Here is a 19,381-nt window from a genome sequence, read left to right as displayed (position 1 = left end):
TTGAAAGAGATGTTCAAAACGGCTTAGAACTGTTGAGCAGGAGGTCCGTTCCTCTGATGACATGGCGTGAACATCATCCCATTTCCAATTAAGTTCTGCTAGCCAGCTTCTCCCCAACAGTGCTGGGAGATCCCCGGGGACAATCCACAGGGAAAGTCAGTTCACCATCCCTTTGTGTGTGACTGAGAGCATGGCGCTGCCAAGGACTGGGACGATTTCTTTAGTATAGGTCCTTAGTTTGGTGTCGATCTTTGTGAGTTTTGGTCTGTTGCTTTTGTGCGGCCACAGCTGTTCAAATTGTTGAACGCTCATGAGGGATTGACTGGCCCCCGTGTCCAGTTCCATGTTGACGGGTATCCCGTTGAGTAGAACCCTCATCATAATTGGAGGCGTCTTGGTGTAAGAACAGTGGACATTGATCGTGTTGACCCGCTGTACCTCGGCGTCCCATGCACTGTTCCAACCGTCTTCTGGTCCGCTTTCCGACCCTTCCGATTCATATACCAGCTGAGCTGCTGTTTTCCTGCACATGCGAGCCAGATGCCCTGTGTAGTTGTAGTTTCTGCAAACAGCATGCTGAAATCGACATACCCTGGTTGAGTGCCTTCCCCCACATCTCCAACACAGATCATTTCCATTGTTTCCGAAGGATGAGCTGTGTCTGGCTGATCTCCCTTGAGCTTCTCTCAATCTGTTGTTGATTGCTCGCGTTGTGGGTTGATGAGGTGTGATCGGCCGTTCATGTGGCCCTTGATTTTGATGCCTTCTGGTGCCACTGTCTGCTGTTGAAGGCCTGTTCTCCTGCCTTTGTCTGTGTGTGGGGGTAGCGGTTTGTTTCACAATGTGAACCCCTTGTTCCGATGCCTCGTTGGTTGTCGTACCCGAAGTATAGATCAGCCTCGTTTCTTCTTCGCCTACCAAGAACGTCTGTGCGACGAGTGCTGCTGCCTCTAGAGTCAAGTTCTTAGACTCTAATAAGCTTTTGGAATATGCCTGCATGGCCTATTCCTTCATTAAAAAAGTCTCTCAGTACTTCTCTCCTTAGTTCATCGGGGAACTCACATGAACTAGCCAGCCTCCGATGTTCCGCCACGAAGTCAGGTATGCTCTGGCCCACACAGTGTCTGTAGTTGTAGAACCTGTGTCTGGCCATGTGTAGGCTGCTCGCTGGCTTCAGGTGGTCTCTCACCAGTGTGCTCAACTCCTCAAACGACTTGCTTGCTTGTTTCTCGGGTGCCAGCAGGTCTTTCATTAAAGCGTATGTTTTCGAGCCACAGCTGGTCAAAAGATGGGCTCTTTTGTCTGCCTTATTGTCGCCCAGCCAGTCTTTGGTCACAAAGCTTTGCTGGAGCCTTTCTATAAAGTCATCCCAATTGTCTCCAGCATTGTATTTCTCATCTGAGCTGTTGGTAGCCATTCTGTGGATTCTGTGATCCCGTAACTCGTCGCCACTGTTAAGTCCTGACTCTAATGTACTGACTTACACGAGGCACATGCTGAAGTCAAGGTCACTCAGGACCTGCACCTTTAATTCCAGCTCTCCAGTGCTACTCTTGCCTGAGACTTCCCTTTATATACCACAGTGGGACAGGTATGGAGTGTCTCCTGCAAGTTCACCCCTGGTGGTAAGGTATGCTTATTGTTACAGGACATATCCAGTTACAGTCATGTATAGCATGGTAAGATACAGTTATATAGAGTAATGTGAGATACATGACACTCCGCTTTCCCCTCTCTTCTACTGCAGGTACCTCACTTAAGTGACCATTCTTCATGTGTGAACTGAGATAGAGAGTGTCAATAGACAGCTGTCACATACGAACAAGATCCTTTCCTTACTTTCCAGTAGGAGTCACTGGATTGCGATCAGGTGTGGGAATTCTGTCTGATTTTACTGCATCTCTCTAACTAGGCCAGTTGTAGCATCCCCATTACTGCCCTGGCTGAACTATCTCAGAACAGACCATGGGCTAAATGTTCCTCTTTGCCGCCCGTTATCAGACAGGGAGAGGTGAGGGAAGTCAGCTGAGGAGATGTTCCCAGTGGTGCCCACCATTTCCAATAAGTTTACTTTAATAGGTCCTTTCTCTTGTGTGGAAGCTGGGATAACATTGGCACCTAATCGCGTACCTTTGCCTTATCGTGCTGGACAATAAGAAAAGGCATGGGAGCAACAACAATAAGATCTTGCATTTATTTAATGTAGAAACATGTCCCAAAGCATTTCACAGTGTATTTAGTCAAAAATGGATGTCGAGCTGAAGAAGGAGATATTCGGAGGGGTGAGCAAAAGCTTAATCAAAGCGCTGGGTTTTAAGGAGGGTCTTAAATGAGATGGGGAATTGGAGGGGTTAGGAAGGTAATTTCGAAACATAGGACCTAGCTGGTTAAAGACATAGCTGCCAATGGTGGGGTGAAGGGAGGGGGATGCACAAAGAACGGAAGTTGAGGAAGGGGGTGTAGGGCTGGAGGAGGTTACAGAGAAAGGAAGGGTGAAGCCATGAAGCAATTTAAGTACAATGATGCTAATTTTAAATTCGAGGCATTCGTGGGCCGGGAGCCAGTGTAGGTCAGCAAGGACAGGGTTTAGTGGATGAGCGGGACTTGATGCAGGATAGGATACAGCAGCAGAGTTTTGGATGAGCTGAAGTTCACAGCAGTGGAGGATGTTATGTGAGAATTAGAATAGTCGAGTCTAGAGGTGACAAAGACCACGGATGAGGGTTTCAGCAACAGATGGGGCAGGGGTGGAAGCGAGTAACATTACAGAGATGGAAGTCGGCAGTCTTTGTGATGATGGGGTTATTGGCTTGGAAGCTCAGTCCAGAATCAAATAGGATGCCGAGGTTGCAACAGTTTGGTTCAACCTGAGACAGTAGTCGGGGAGGAGGATGGAATCAATGGCAAGGGTATGGAGTTTGCAGAAAAGACTTATGACAATGCCTTTGGTTTCCTTAATGTCTAACTGGGGGAAATTGTGGCTCAGCCAAGACTGGATGTCGGACAACACAAAGGCAACGGAAGGGTCAAGAGAGGTAGAGCTAGGGGTCTTCAGCATACAGATGGAAGCTGACCCCATGTCATGGATATAAATGAGGAAGAGGAGGAGGTCCAGGAAGCTCTTTGAGGGACCCCAGAGGTAATATTGTGGTGGTGGTGGGGTGGGGGGGGGTGAGGAGGGGAGGGGAAGCCATTGCTGGAGATCCTCTGGCTTACAATTGGCTAGGTAAAATTGAACTGAGCCAGAGAATCCCACTGAATTGGACAATGGAGGAGAGGCGTTGAATGAGGACGGTGTGGCCGACCGTGTCAAATGTTTCAAAGAAGTCAAGGAGGGATAATGTACCAAGGTCACAGTCACAGAGGAGCAGCTCAGAATCCCTGATCAGTCAACCGCCAGGCAGGGCATGTGTTGGAGGTCCAAGGGCACATGGAGCAGCAACTCTGCCAAGAGCCACAAGTGAAGAGGAGGCAGCCTGGGATGGCATTATGAGTATCAGTGGAATAGATCCAGGTCTAAGCGTTCATTATTTTCTAATAGATTGTTATCTTTGCTTTCATTGGTCAACTTATAACCCAAATCAACGTGAAATGTTAGCACTACAAACCTGCTTTCCACCGCCTCAATAGTGTCTGGTAATGGGGTGTTGAGTGTTTCCGGCAGGAAAAAGGATGTACCTCCAGACATTATCGCCATGCCACCATATATTACCATTGGCAGAAATGATATATAATCGTCCATCAGCTTTACAACTGGTGCCACCATAGCTCCGATCCGGGCCATGGTAGTCACAAGCCCCATTCCCGTCTGCCTGCAGGGACACGGGGACAAACAGAGAGTCAGAAGCTATTCATAGAATCATAGAAATTTACAGCACAGAAGGAGGCCATTCAGCCCATCATTTCCGTGCCGGCCAACAACTATACAGCCTAATCCCACTTTTCAGCTCTTGGTCCGTAGCCTTGTAGGTTACGGCAATTCAAGTGCATATCCAGATACTTTTTAAATGCTATGAGGGTTTTTGCCTCCACTACCCTTTCAGGTACAGTAATGAGTTCCAGACCCCCACCATCCTCCGGGTGAAAAGATTTCTCCTCAAATCCCCTCTAAACCTTCTACCAATTACTTTAAATCTATGTCCCCTGGTTATTGACCCCTCTGTTGTTGAAACATTCCACCCATCTTGTCATGAAGGCACTGACTCTTGCCGGGTACAGTTTCACAGTCGCCGGGCACTAGCCATGACCTTGCCCAGTTAAACAATTCTTCATGCGTGAGCCTGGATGGTGTTCGCCAGCACAGTCTTATCTGATCACATTCTCACCTGCTGTTCACACCCAATTTTCAACATAGGTTCACTGAACAGCTGATCTTTTTTTCTTCCACATAGTCAAAGGGTACTGAGGAACTATAGTGCTCTGATTGAATTTTTTGAAGAAGTGACTAAAGTTGTTGCAAAGGGAATGTCTATGGATGTTATTTATATGGACTGCCAGAAGGCATTTGATAAAGTCCCTCATAAGAGACCTCATAAGGTTGAAGCTCATTGAATTGAAGGCAAATTATTGACCTGGTTAGGAAATTGGCTGAGCGGTAGGAGACGGAAGGGTAGAAATTTACCTTCGCGCGAAACAGGGAGCACCTTCCATTTTTTGTCGTTTTTTACCAACGCATGAGTTATGAGATTAGAGCCAGGCCTTTCAGGAGTGAAGTTAGGAAACACTTATACACGCAAAGGGTGGGAGAGGTTTGGAACTCTCTTCCACAAACGGCAATCGATGCTGATTAATTGTTAATTTTAAATCTGAGTTTTATAGATTTTTGTTAACCAAAGGTATTAAGGGATATGGGGTAAAGGCAGATATATGGAGTTATCTCACAGATCAGCCATGATTTCATTGAATGGTGGAACAGGCTTGAGGGGCTAAATGGACTCCTCCTGTTCCTCTGTTCCTAATTGGTGCCCGGTTGATATCAGAATATCAATCAACCAGATTGAAGCTCTGGTCTGAATATACTCAGCAGCATGTCGAGCAGTGTCTTTACCCAGTAGGCCATTCAGGGAGCCTAATTTAATGCTTAATAATGGCAAATGCACATTTGAATTCTGCTCATATTGAACGCTCCAGCTACTCCCATTTTCCTCATCCTCCTTCCACTGTGCATCTTTCACCCGAGGCTATCACTTGATCTCCCAGCCTGACCTACTAGATGGACCAGACTGCTGCCTTCACTTGTAAAACATAACAGGAAAACGCACCTGACCACAGTTGGGTAGAGTTCACCTGCGTGGAGATAGCAACAGCTGAATGCAGCAGCAAGACATCCCTTCCCAACAGCAGCAAATGCAGTTCGTGTGGCCTGCAATTCTGTAAGCGAGATGAAGTGTTGGGAATGGCAGTGCACATTATTTTTAATGAATTGCTTGACACATTCAGGTAGATTCCTCTTCACTATCTTAATGTAATGGCTACTGGATAGGGATAAAACCTTGGCTGAGTTATTTTTGCTTACTAAGCCCAAGAACACAGTGGCCAATTGCAGCACTTCAAATAGAAGCCCAGCAGAGTTAAACCAACTCAGCACAGACAAGGGGTTGACCTTTTCCGTCTGCACAGGCGAGATGCTGGGTGGTACCTTGACACTATAGGTCAATGGCTTCTCTCATGTCCTATCCTTTGCTGAAGGATGGATGTGACACAGATACAGTAGGGTTGATTTTAACTCTAGGCACGTTCGATGCAGGCGGGGTGTGGGGCGGGCAGAAACTCCCGTGGAAATGTTCGCAGCACGAGGCCTGGGCCCTTTTAACGCCCAGACCTCACTTCAGTGCTGTGGCACTGTCTTCTGCCCATAATATGAAAAACGCGTTGAAAATCTGTTGAACAAAAGGGATCATTAAGAATAGGTTTTATCAACCATAACAAGTTGCAGCGGGAGTGACATCAGGGCTTGCAGGGGTGAGCAGAAATTGGGTCGGGAGTCTAAGGACACCATGCACCCAATGGATCAGACCTGGCATGGTTAGAAGAGGTGGGGGAGAATTTTCTCGTGTTGCCAGTGCTAGGAGAGAGAGGCAAGGTCGGGGCTGGGGAGATCCACAGACATTTGCAGGGCTGGGGGAGAAACCCGCTCTTCCTGACCCATGAGGATTTCTCAGAAAAGTAGAATATTGATACTACTGTGGCCTTTTCTGGGAACACCGCTGTGTTCGGCCAGATCTTGCTGTCGGGTTTGGTGTCTTGCGGTTTCAGTTAAAACATCATCGGGCCACAATTTTTCATAAAGTAGGTCTCCATTCATGCTTGGCAAGGGCAGCCCGCCCCATGTGAGGCCTGCTAAAAGGGAAGATACGTAACTATAGCCCTTACCTTTTGGGATGAAGGCATTTGCTATTATAATGCTCCCTGCCAGGATGAGGGAGGTGCCTTGTGTGAACCGTCTGCCTATATAACTCATGGCAATAACACCAACAAGTTTTGCTGGAATGTCAACAGCTCCAAAAATAACTTGGATGAGGTAAATATCAACTCCAAATCCTTGCAGGTCTATCGCTAATCCATAATATGAAAAACTCGTTGAAAACCTGTTGAACAAAAAGGATCATTGAGAATAGGTTTTATCTGCCATAACAAATTGCATTTATAAAGCACCTTTAAGGTAGCAACATGTTCCAAGGCGCTTCAGAGGAGTGTTATCAATAAAAAAAAATTGACACTGAGCCACCTAAAGGGATATCAGGACAAAACATCAAAGGCTTGGTCAGAGAGGTAGGTTTTAAGGAGCATCTTCAAGGAGGAGAGAGAGGCAGAGAGATTTAGGGAGGGAATTCCAGAGCTTAGGGGCCTATGCAGGTGAAAGCACGCCCGCCAATGGTAGAGCGATTATAATCAGGGATGTGCAAGATATCAGAATTGGAGGAGTGCAGAGATCTCAAAGGCTTGTAGGACTGGAGGAGGTTACAGAGATAGGGAGGGACGAGGCTCTTGTAAGGATTTGAAAACAAGGATGAGGCTTTTAAAATTGAGGTGTTATCGGACTGGGAGCCAGTGTAGGGGTTAACAACCACAGGGGTGGTGAGTGAACGAGACTTGGTGCGAGTTAAGATACGGTCAGCAGAGTTTTGGATGAGCACAAGTTTATGTAGGGCGGATGATAGGTGGCCAATTAGGAGAGTTTTAGAATAGTCAAATCTAGAGGTAGCAAAGGTATGGATGAGGGTTTCAGCAGCAGTTGACCTGAGGCAGTTGTGCGATGTTATGGAGGTGGAAGTAGGCAGTCTTGGTGATGGATATGTGGTCAGAAGCTCATCTAACAGTCAAACACAACACCCAGGTTGCGAATGGTCTGGCTCAGCTTCAGACACTTGCCAGGGAGAAGGATGGAAAGATGTCAGGGAACAGGGTTTGTAATGGGGACCAAAGACAATTTTCCCAATATTTAGCTCGAGAAAATTTCTGCTCATCCAATACTGGATGTTGGATAAGCAATGTGACAAATCAGAGACAGTGGAGGGGTGGTGAGATAGAGCTGAGTGTCATCAGCACACATCTGGAACCAGAAGTGTTTTCGAATGATGTTGCCGTGGGGCAGAATGTGGATAAGAAATAGGAAGGGGCCAAGGAAAGATCCTAGGGGGACTCCAGAGGTAATGTGCGGGAGTGGATAGAGAAGCCACTGCATGTGATTCTTTGGCTACAATTCGATAGATAGGAATGGAACCAGGCAAGGGCAGTCCCACCCAGCTGGATGTTGGAGGAGAGGTGTTGGAGGAGGATGGGGGGGGGGTCAACTGTGTCGAAGGCTGCAAATAGGCCGAGAAGGATGAGGAGGGATAGTTTACCACAGTCACATAGAATGTAATTTGTGACGTTGATAAGGGCTGTTTCGGACTGTGGCGGGGATGAGCACCTGATTAGAGAGATCCAAACATAGAACTGCGGGAAAGGTGGGCACGGACTTGGGAGGTGGCAACACGTTCAAGAACTTTGGCGAGGAAAGGGAGGTTGGAGATGGGGCAGTATTTTGCAAGGACAGAGGAGTCAAGGGTGGTTGTTTTGAGGAGAGGCAGATTTGAAGGGGAGGGGCACAGTACAGCATGATTAACATCAGCCACCTTAAAGAGGGCCAATTGGGCAGCTAATAAAACTTTTTTTCAACTTGGCTAATTTCTCACTCTTTCCTCCGCCCAACCCCACCCCAAAGGTGCGCCTATATTGGTCTGGGCACTTGCTGATGCTATTTAACTGAGGTGAACCCACACAAATACTCCGCCGGGTCAGAGGTAGAAGTCACCCGAACTCACTCCGCCGGACATCTGCCAACAGAGCAAGACTGAGGATTTTCAGCTGCAGCGTCTTGTTAAGAGTTTTATAAATGCAGGTAGGAGATTAATGAACAACAGTTATCCCAGTTGTATGTATTGTAAAGTACCACTTGTGCTATAATAGTTTTTTGGCCTTATTTTTGCTTCTGCAAATCGTTTAACTGCAAATAAATCTGATTGTTAGTTTAGCCTGTATAAAATTGCCTAGCATAATACTTTGTCATATCAATTGACAGTTGACATAGTGGGCATGTTATATGGATGCCATAAACAATTTATTGCTCCCATTCTGAGCCAGCAGCTATCTTCTGATGTCCTCTCTAGGGGCTCAATTTTCCCCAGTGATTTGTGCCGTTTATTTTTTGGTGTACGCCACTTTTTTTGGCCTAAGTTTAAAAAAAATACAAGTTTCCCCAAACAATGTGCGCTAGCATAAGTCAGCGAGTTACAATTTTTTAGGTTCCTTTTTTTTGTGTCTGCGCCAATTTTTCTCAATTATGTAAGTTTGGCCAATTTAAATTTCTCCCAGGATGGCGTATGTGACCACTCCCGAAAAAGCTTCTGGGGACTTAAGAAAAACCATTGCATATCAAAAAATCAGTGTAGAAAGACGCCATTGTATTTAGGTGACGTTTTGGAGGGAATTAAGAACACATAAATATGCTTAATAAAGCTTACATTTTTTTAACTTAAAATGCAGGAAATTAAAGTTTAATGGAATTCTTTAAGTTTTCATTTTTTTAAACTGACACGCCACCACCAAACGTCTCCAAACAGGGCTCAAGGGTCTGAGCGTCGGCCGACAGAATCTGATACGCACCCGGACACAAGAGCTCGGCTTCAAACGAAGCCCAGGGGGGCTGTGGAATGCATCAGAAGCCTGCACTATGCATCAAATGAAGCACGGAAGGTTTCCTGATCACTGTGCCTGTTCAGACCTGGGTGTGGTCCATACAAACCTTGTGGGGAGAGAGAACAAAGAATCTTGTCCTGCCTGCCGTTTTGAGCTTCTTGCAAAGGTACACTTTAATCATGGGGGCAATACTGACAATGCCATTCCTTGTGCAAGCCTTCTGCATGATGGTGCTGCGGAGGAGACAATTGATTCAACGTCATCGCATGAGGAACCTCAGAGCATGTAGGGTGATGGGCAGGAGGCCTTACCCATATCGGGTATATCGAGACAGGAATACGTATCTGCACGTGAGTGATGCAGACTGTGTCAGCAGGCTGTGTTTCCACAAAGAAGTGTAACTGAGATCTGTGAGTTAGTAAAAGCAGACCTGCAACCTAGAAGCGTCAGGAGGACTGCTTTGTCAGTTGAAGTGAAGGTTACAGCTGCACTTTCATTCTATGCATCTGGATCGTTCCAGGCTACAACTGGGGATGTGTGCGCCATTTCTCAACATGCAACACGTATCTGCATTCGGCAGGTGACTGCTGCACTATATGCCCGGAGGAATGACTACATAAAGTTCCCCATGACCGCCCAGGCAATTCGTGAAAGGGCTGTGGGCTTCTCCAGGATTGCTGGCTTCCCAAAGGTACAGGGCTAAATTGATTGTACCCACATCGCCTTGCGAGCACCTTTGGAGGATTCCGAGATGTACAGGAACAGAAAAGGCTTCCACTCCATTAATGTGCAGCTCGTGTGTGACGACTTGCGTCGTATCATGTCAGTTGATGCAAGATACCCTGGGAGCGCCCATGATGCGTTCATCCTACGCAAGAACATTATATCTGCCATGTTTCAGCAGCAGTCAGAAGGGCAGAGCTGGCTACTGAGAGACAAAGGATATGGCCTCGCCACCTGGCTCATGACGCCACTACGCGTAACCCGGATGGAAGTTGACCGGGAATACAACATGTCGCACATTGCGACGCGCAGCATAATAGAGAGGGCCATTGGCATCTTGAAACAGTGTTTCCCATGCCTGGACCATTCCGGAAGCTACTTGCAATACTCCCCTGAGATTGTCAGTCAGTTCACTGATGTCTGCTGCATGCTGCATGACTTAGCCATCATGTGGCAGCAGCAGCTGGTAGTAGAAGACCCACCTGAGGTGAGAGTGGCTGATGATGATGTGGAAGATGCAGATATGAGGAGGAGGACGAGGAAGCCATGCAACTACCTGAACCCATAGCACGACGGCGGAGGAGGGCAGACCTTCATGCCACTTTAATGTTTGCTTGAGCCTTGCGCCAGCAGCTCATCCATGAACGCTTTGCTGCCTGAAGGCTCAGCGGCATCTATTCCAAATGGACCATGTTTACTGTTTGGACCTGTTCTGTAATGTTGTGTTGTGTTAATGGAACAAGTAATGGAAATGATTCTTGTTCACTTCAAAAAGTTGTGTTAATAATGGAACAAATAATGTAAATGATTCAGTTATAATTTAAAATATATTTTATTCAAAAGTTTAACAAACATTTGTTTGTACTTAACTTTAATAAAAATATTCTTGTATCAAACTTTAAAGTTTTCAGTTAAGATCACTTACAAACTTTAAGATCATTTACAAACTTTAAGATCACTTACTAACTTTTAAACTTGTAAATGTACATAACTTATAAAAAAACTTTTAAATTGAGAACAGTAATAACAACAACTACAGCAAAGAAAGGCTGCACCCCTCTCTCCCCCACCTTATTCTAAGACCACCTAAAGCGGTGATGGTGCAACGTTTTTCTGGTTGATACCAAGCTTATTCTTTCTAACATCTCGGGTAATGCGCACTTCTTGACGGGGGTTGCATTGCATCAACCGAAGCGTAACTGACAGAGGCATCCCCATGAACCGAAGCACGGCTAGCTCGAGCAGTACTTAACATTTAGCAAAGCCAGACTGTGGAATTTGCAGGACTTACCCTCTCCCTCCAGTGTGGGCCCAGCTTGTGCAGTGGTGATTGCTTTTCTCCAGGCAGGACCCATCAAAGCGCGACGCTGTCTTCCACGGGAGTCAGTGGTTGTAGATTTGCCGGGCCTCCTCCTGTTCGAGTTCTTTCTCATTTGCTGTGTGCCACTTTCCTCTACAAAGATGAAAATATAACTTTTTAGAGAGGGTGTCTTTCTGCTGGGTGAGACATAAACAGCTGGTCACATTTACAATTGCATTTCCATTGAATAAATGAAAATATTACTTACACTAACTACTTGACCAAGGTCCTGCCACTTCTTTTTGCACTGGCCTCCAGACCTCGGGGTGGTCACCAGTGCACAGTAATCTTCTGCAAGTTGGTTCCAGCGTTTCTTCATTTCTTTTGCTGGAACTTTTATGTGACCGCTGCTGGTGTCCAGCTCATGCCATCTGCCCTCAATCACAGTAACTAGTGTTGTGTATGGAGAAAGAGTCAGATTGAACACTGTGAGCTCAAAGTGAAGTGTGACCTTAGTATTTTATTGCAGGTCTCCAGAGTGCCTCTCCAACCTGTGAAGCCTCCGTAAATACCTGTGCTCCCGGGATTATGGGATCCCTTGGGACTCCAGGGGATGAGCCCTCTGGTGGCTGTACAGAGTAAATACAAGTCCACATATATAACAACACTCCCCCACCCCACCACCCCCCGCCCCCCCAAAGTCAATAGTGTAACTATTTACAATGTGAGTCGATCTGGAGCCCTTCTTGCCCTGGTTGATCGTCTCGGTGTGAAAGCTGGTGTTGTTGAATCATTTGTTGGGCCCTCGCTGGGCTGCTATGCAGCTGGCCTTGCTGGGCTGTCTGGTGTGTTGAGCCCTGCAGGGCTGCTGTGGATGATGGGTTCTACTTCATGGTCAACCGTGGTGCCGGTTGCCACTGGTGTGTATGGTGGGGGATCAAAAAAGGTAGGGTCCAAGGTGGGTTGCTCAGGATGGTCTGTGAATTTGAGTTTTATTTTGTCTAAGTGTTTCCGGTGAATGAGTCCATTTGAAAGTTTGACCCGAAACACCCTGCCCCCCTCTTTGGCCATGACAGTGCCGGGAAGCCACTTGGGACCTTGTCCATAATTTAATACAAATACAGGATCATTGATTTCAATCTCGTGTGACACATTTGCACTATCATGCTGTGCACTTTGTTGAAGCCGCCTGCTCTCTACCTGTTCGTGTAGATCAGGGTGAACTAACGAGAGTCTTGGCTTAAGTGGTCTTTTCATGAGCAGTTCAACAGGTAAGTGAGTGGGGTCTCGTGCGGTAGCTAAGCAGGACTCGGGATAGGTAAGTCTGCAGTGAGCCTTCAGTTACCCTCTTCAAACCTTGCTTGATGGTTTGCACTGCTTTCTCTGCCTAACCATTGGACGCTGGTTTAAACGGGGCAGATGTGAAATGTTTGATCCCGTTACGGGTCATGAATTCTTTGAACTCATCACTGGTAAAACATGGCCCGTTGTCGCTCACCAGGACATCGGGTAAGCCGTGTGTGGCAAACATGGCCTGCAGGCTTTCAGTAGTGGCAGCGGACGTGCTAGCCAACATTATCTCACATTCAATCCACTTGGAGTATGCGTCTACAACCACAAGGAACATTTTACCCAAGAACGGGCCTGCATAGTCGACGTGTACTCTAGACCACGGTTTGGAGGGCCAAGACCATAAAATTAGCGGAGCCTCCCTGGATACATTGCTTAACTGCGAGCATGTATTACATCTGTTAACGCAGGAGTCTAAGTCCGCATCGATACCGGGCCACCACACGTGGGATCTGGCTATCGCTTGCAGCATTACGATGCCTGGGTGGGTACTGTGGAGGTCATTGATGAAGGTGTCTCTGCCCTTCTTGGGGACCACTACTCAATAGTCCCACAGAAGGCAGTCTGCCTGGATAGATATTTAATCTTTGTGCCACTGGAATGGCTTTATCTCTTCCTACATTTCCACTGGGACACTGGACCAGCTCGCGTGAAGCACACAGTTTTTGACCAGAGGTAATAAGAGGTCCTGGCTTGTCCAGGTTTTGATCTGCCGGGCAGTGACGGGTGATTGCTCACTCTAGAATGCTTCCATAACCATGGCTAGATCTGCGGCTGCACCATTTCCATCCCCGTGGTGGGCAATGGCAGCCTATTGAGAGCATCGGCGCAGTTGTCTGTGCCTGGCCTGTGGCGGATGGCGTAGTTGTATGTGGACAACGTGAGTGCCCATCTCTGGATGCAGGCCGATGCATTGGTATTTATCTATTTACTCTTGGAAAACAGGGATATAAGTGGCTTATGGTCAGTTTCCAATTCGAATTTTAGCCCAAACAGATATTGATGCATTTCCTTTACCCCATAGACACACACTAATGCTTCTTTTTTAATCATGCTGTAGACTCTCTCAGCCTTAGGCAGACTCCTGAATGCATAAGCAACTGGTTGCAGTTTCCTGAAATCATTAGCTTGTTGCAATACACACCCGACGCCATATGACGACGCATCACATGCTAGTACCAAATGCTTACATGGATCATACAACACAAGCAATTTGTTTGAGCATAACAATTTTCTCGCTTTTACAAAGGCATTTTCTTGGCTTTTGCCCCAAACCCATTTGCCCCCTTTTCGTAGTAAGACATGTAGTAGTTCTAGCAGTGTACTGAGACCCGGTAAGAAGTTACCAAAGTAGTTCAAGAGTCCCAGAAACGACCGCAGCTCCATCACGTTTTGTGGCCTCAGTGCGTTCTCGATTGCCTCCATCTTCGCGTTGGTGGGCCTGATGCCGTCTGCCGCAATCCACCTTCCCAAGAACTCCACTTCAGGCACCAGGAAAATGCACTTCGAGCGTTTTAACCTGAGCCCCACGCGGTTAAGTCAACTAAGAACCTCCTCCAGGTTCTGCAGGTGCTCGGCTGTGTTCCGACCTGTGACCAAGATGTCGTCCTGGAAGACCACGGTGTGAGAGACCGACTTCAGTAAACTTTCCACGTTTTTCTGGAATATCGCCGCCACTGATCGGATTCCAAACGGGCATCTGTTATAAGCAAAAAGATCTTTGTGTGTGTTGATGCAGGTGAGGGTCTTTGATGATTCCTCCAGTTCCTGCGTCATGTCGGCTGAAGTCAGATCCAGCTTCGTGAACGTCTTTCCTCCCGCCAGCTTTGCAAAGAGGTCGTCAGCCTTTGGTAGTGGGTATTGGTCCTGCAGGGAGAAACGATTGATAGTTATTTTGTAATCGCCACTGATTCTGATGGTGCCATCTCCCTTGAGGACTGGTACAATAGGATTGGCCCACTCGCTGAACTCGATCGGTGAAATGATGCCCTCTCTTTGCAGCCGGTCTAGCTCGATCTCTACCCTTTCTCTCATCTTGTACGGTACTGCTCTCGCCTTGTGATGGATGGGTCTCGCCCCTGGAATTCGATGGATCTGCACTTTTGCTCCTTAGAATTTCCCGATGCCTGGTTTGAACAGCGAAGGAAATTTGTTTAAGACCTGGGCACACAAAGTGTCGTGAGCGGGCGATAGCGCTCGGACGTCATCCCAGTTCCAGCATATCTTTCCTAGCCAGCTCCTGCAGAGCAGAGTGGGACCATTGCCCGGCACCACCCAGAATGGTAGCTTGTGCACTGCTCCATTGTACGAAACCTTTATGGTAGCGCTGCCGATTACAGGAATCAGTTCTTTTGTGTAAGTTCTTAGTTTCGTGCGAACTGGAGTTAAGACTGGCCTTGAGGCCTTGTTGCACCACAACCTTTCGAAAGTCTTTTTGCCCATGATGGACTGGCTCTCCCCTGTGTCCAGCTCCATTGACACCGGGAATCCATTTAGTTCAACGTTCAGCATTATCGGGACAATTCGTGGTGAATGTGTGCACCCCATGTACCTCTGCTTCCTCGATCCGAGGCTCTGGTGCATCATGATCCCCCGTGGATCTGTCCTCTGCAAAATGGTGGTTTTCAGGTTTAATAGGCTTTTCAGTTCACCTGCACACTCGTTGGAGGTGTCCCATTGTTCCACAGCCCTTGCAAACGTACTCTTTGTATCGGCATGAATGGAAACAATGATCACCCCCGCAGCGCCAACAAGGTGTTAATGGCCTTGCATTTATTACCCTTGATGGTGGACTCTGAGTCATCTGCGGACGTGCAGCTGCAGGTATGTGTGACCTGCCCTAAACGTTACGATTCGAAAACAACATCACTTTGTTCACAGTACTTGTAGCAGCACTTGTGTGCTGAGAGATTTCCTTCATATTGTCACTGGTGGCAATGAACGCCTGGACTATCGCTATGGCCTTACTCAAGGTTGGGGTCTCTACAGTCAAAAGTTTGCGAAGTATGGTTTCGTGGCCAATGCCAAGTACGAAAAAGTCTCTGAGCATGTGCTCCAAATGTCCACCAAATTCAGAATGTCCTGCAAGGGGTCTTAGCTCGGCGACATAACTCGCCACTTCCTGGCCTTCAGATCTTTTGTAGGTGTAGAACCGGTACCTCGCCATCAGAACGCTTTCCTTTGGGTTCAAATGCTCTCGGACCAGTGTGCACAAATCATCGTACGATTTCTCCGTGGGTTTCGCTGGAGTGAGCAGATTCTTCATGAGGCCAGATGTTGGTGCCCCACTGACGGTGAGGAGGATCACCCTTCGTTTGGCAGCGCTCTCTTCCCCATCTAGCTCATTGGCCACGAAGTAATGGTCGAGTCGCTCCACAAAAATTTCCCAATCATCTCCCTCTGAAAATTTCTCCAGGATGCCCACTGTTCTCTGCATCTTTGTGTTCGCTATCTGTATCTCGTCGCCAGTTGTTATGTATGGAGAAAGAATCAGACTGAACACTGTGAGCCCAAAGTAAAGTGTGACCTTAGTCTTTTATTGCAGGCTTCAGAGTGCCTCTCCAACCTGTGAAGCCTCCTTAAATACCTGTGCTCCCAAGGGATTATTGTTAGCGCGAATGTTTTCCCGGAAGAATCACTCGACATTCTGGGTCGGTTCCAACATCAAAACGGCCTTTATTACGCCGGCGGGGAGAGAGCCTCTGGTTCAACTCCAGGCACTTCACTCCACCGAACAAAGAAATTCATCGATATTTATATGTTTTACAATAGTTCATTACAATTACTCAGCCCATGTCGGCTGGACACAATCCAATCATAACGATTACAAATCGATTCCACTGGGCCAATGGAATTGGCCCCAAGGCACCAGGGCACTGCGTGATCATCTCATGTTTTAGCTGGGGCTTATTCATGGCCTCGTGATATTCTCCAGACCCCGTTATCGCTACTGTCCTTGGGTTCTGCTTGCGCCTAACCTCCTTATCCTTACACAGTCACAGGAATTTCTTTGTTCAGTATTCTGCTAGGACATCTTGTCTGTGGTTTGCTGATTAAGGACGTTCTGTTGAGCTCGCCCTTTCCAGTGTTTCTGTACTCGGAACTGCAGTGGCATCAGCTACCCAAAAATGTATTCAAGCTAACTGTTAGCTGAATTCCCCTAGTGCTTTGCGAAATCCCTGGCAGCCATTTTATATCTGGCTACCATTTTACACATACATACATGCATACATATATTCAGCAGCTGCCTTTGCCTTTGAAAGTGCCCTACAACAATTATGGGATCCCTTGGGGCTCCGGGGAATGAGCCCTCTGGTGGCTGTACAGAGTAAATACAAGTCCACATATATAACAACTAGTGCCTCCACTTCATCCTGTAAGAAATTCTTGGTCCTAGCGCCGCGTTGCATGTTGTATTGCAGCTCCAATTTTTCCAATGAGAATTAAAGTTCTTACACACAACGAGCTCTTCAAAAATGGCCGAATGCAGACCGGGTTCTGTACTGCGCATGCGCGCCCATAGGAATCACGTCAAAAACGTCCTTTTTTTCGTGCATGCGCAGAAGCGGGGGGCATAGTTTTTTTGTGGTGCCGACATTAGGCTACAGGACAGGCTGCGCAGCGCCAATTTAAAAAAACTAGAACGGGGAAACTTGCCACATTTTGGTTTGGAGTAGTTGGGGCCGAGAAAAACGGGTTTAACTCTGGCAATATGCCAAAAAAAAAACGGCACTGGGGGAAATTGAGCCCTCGATAACTGTCGTGTTACAACAATCTTGATACCCATTATCTAATCACTTACCATACAAACATGGTACAGAAGGCTGTCTTGCGCAAGACAGGTGTTCGGAACAGATCTAGCACAGTGTATGTTTCCTTGGTGTTTGACAGCTCTTTCTCCATATTTGATTTGATAATCTTTGGGAACACACAAAATAATGCGACACATTAGCACTGAACATGTCCCTTCATTACAGCACTCAGCCATGTGATAAATCCATGTCTTAGTCTCATTAAGAATTGAAGATCTCAGCTTTCTCTGTTAATAAAATCCACTATGTGCAGAGCCATGGTTTTCACATAGGACATCCTCAATGTTACAAAGAGCAAAAGACTTGGGCCTAAATTTGATGGACTCACTACCCACTGCCGCCGATATGCCTCTTTGGTTTCTGCCCAGTGCCACTTTCCATTGGGGCTGGATCGGGCGGGAGGCAAAAGCTACCAGGAAACACCTGCTGACGTCAGCGGACAGCCGACTCCCGCCCACTGAGATGCCGTATTCATGCGGGCGGGGGCAGCCACCGCCAGAACGGGGGTGGACCACTACAAGAAGGCTGGTCTGTCCCCGACGGTAGGTATGAAGATCGTGAAAAAAAGGTTAGTGAACTATTTTCCATTTTTTTTCACAGCGACTTACCTGAATGATGTCCCTGAAGGACTTCCAATGGATTTTTTTTTTTTTCTGATGATTTTAATTTTCAGCTCTTTGACCCTCCGTGGGCCCGACTCCATCCTCGGCCGCACTTGGGCAGCAAGCGCCTCTGCCGCCGAGAATGAGACCTCCCGCCGGCTGCTGCCCAGAATGGCAGCGTACATCGCAGGTTTGCCACCTGCCGATCTTCGAGGAACCGTGCTGATGAAAACCCCGCCCAAAGAACCGTCAGGGATCTCGGCGGCCATCGGCGGTCCTTTGGGCGGGCGGGGGCCTTCATCAAATTCGGGCCCAAGATATGGTGAGTCAGGAATATAGGTCACCTTAGATTTTAGATTGAAGTCGGATGGAAAAAACGGAAAGGGTTTTGTGGCCCCGGGAAATGATGGTGTAAGAGACTTGTTTTCAACAGGCTGAGAGTGCAATGGGGTGGAAGTCCATTTGGATAGTGTATTTACAGCTTTGAAGGAACAAGAAAGGAACAAGAAGAACACTGTGGGAAGAAGAAGTATTACTAAAATCGAGACAAGAAATTCTACAGAGAATGAAGTTTGAGGCTAGAATTAAGAGGTCAAACGACAAGCTTTCTCTTGTATCCTGTCCATGTGTGCGGAAGAGGGTTGGACCAAAGTCGTCAGGCATGGGTGCAGTACTCGCCCTGGAAGGACATGAAGTTTATAGGTGATTAGGAGTTAAGCAGGAAAGAAGTGTTTGGTGCTAAAGAAAAACTGAGCTGCTTGGGGACACCTTTAGCAATAATGTATGATGCAAGAGCTGTTATTGCTGCTGTTGTTCACATCCTACTGAATCGTGTTCATTCTGTTCGTTGGCGTTTGTTTCTGCTGATGTTAATAACCCTTCAACTAGGTTGGAGTTGAATAATTTGATATTACAAATAACAGTGTTGATATTTGATGATGTCTCCAAGATAAGAGGAGACTAATTGATGTCCTGTTTCTGACAGCTCCATTTTTGATCGTGGCGGAGGAGCGGTGAGAGATTGGGGCCCAGGAGCGTCATGATTGGGGCCCAGGAGAGGCGAGGACCCAGGAGCAGAACGGACCAGCCCACACTGCGATCTATGGATAATAGGAGCATGTGTGCGCACTAGGTCCATGCAGCAGAGCTTGGTCTCCAGTCGTCTTGGTTAACCCTTGCCACTGGATCAAGACCTCGCTCTGTCAAGCCCACGTTAAAAAAATCCCGCACAGGCATCTTCCACCCTTCAATCTGTAGTTCGGGACCTAGAATGTCAGGTCCCTCATTGAAACACCTGTGAACATATCCCTTTTTGGTGTGGGAGCAAGTCATCCTCAATACAAGGGACTGCCTAATACTAAAATACTATAATATTTGAGGTCAGAGAAGCTAATGAGACCAAGGATGTCAATAAA

General features: G+C 47.2%; 1 protein-coding gene across 1 annotated transcript in view; it reads right to left on the bottom strand.

Annotated features, from left to right (window-relative positions):
- The window catches only part of LOC139239299 (solute carrier family 22 member 6-A-like), a 41,271-nt gene that overhangs the window by 3,464 nt on the left and 18,426 nt on the right, over window positions 1-19,381 (bottom strand). Inside the window, exons 6-9 of the mRNA XM_070867972.1 lie at window positions 17,355-17,470; window positions 6,373-6,587; window positions 5,262-5,370; window positions 3,609-3,812 (exon numbers count right to left, since the gene is read on the bottom strand). Coding sequence (XP_070724073.1) covers window positions 3,609-3,812; window positions 5,262-5,370; window positions 6,373-6,587; window positions 17,355-17,470 — 644 coding nt within the window. The remainder of the gene's footprint in view (window positions 1-3,608; window positions 3,813-5,261; window positions 5,371-6,372; window positions 6,588-17,354; window positions 17,471-19,381) is intronic.

Source organism: Pristiophorus japonicus, chromosome 27 (assembly GCF_044704955.1).
Source record: "Pristiophorus japonicus isolate sPriJap1 chromosome 27, sPriJap1.hap1, whole genome shotgun sequence".
Taxonomy (NCBI): Eukaryota; Metazoa; Chordata; class Chondrichthyes; family Pristiophoridae; genus Pristiophorus; species Pristiophorus japonicus.
This window is presented reverse-complemented; position numbering and strand designations above follow the sequence as displayed.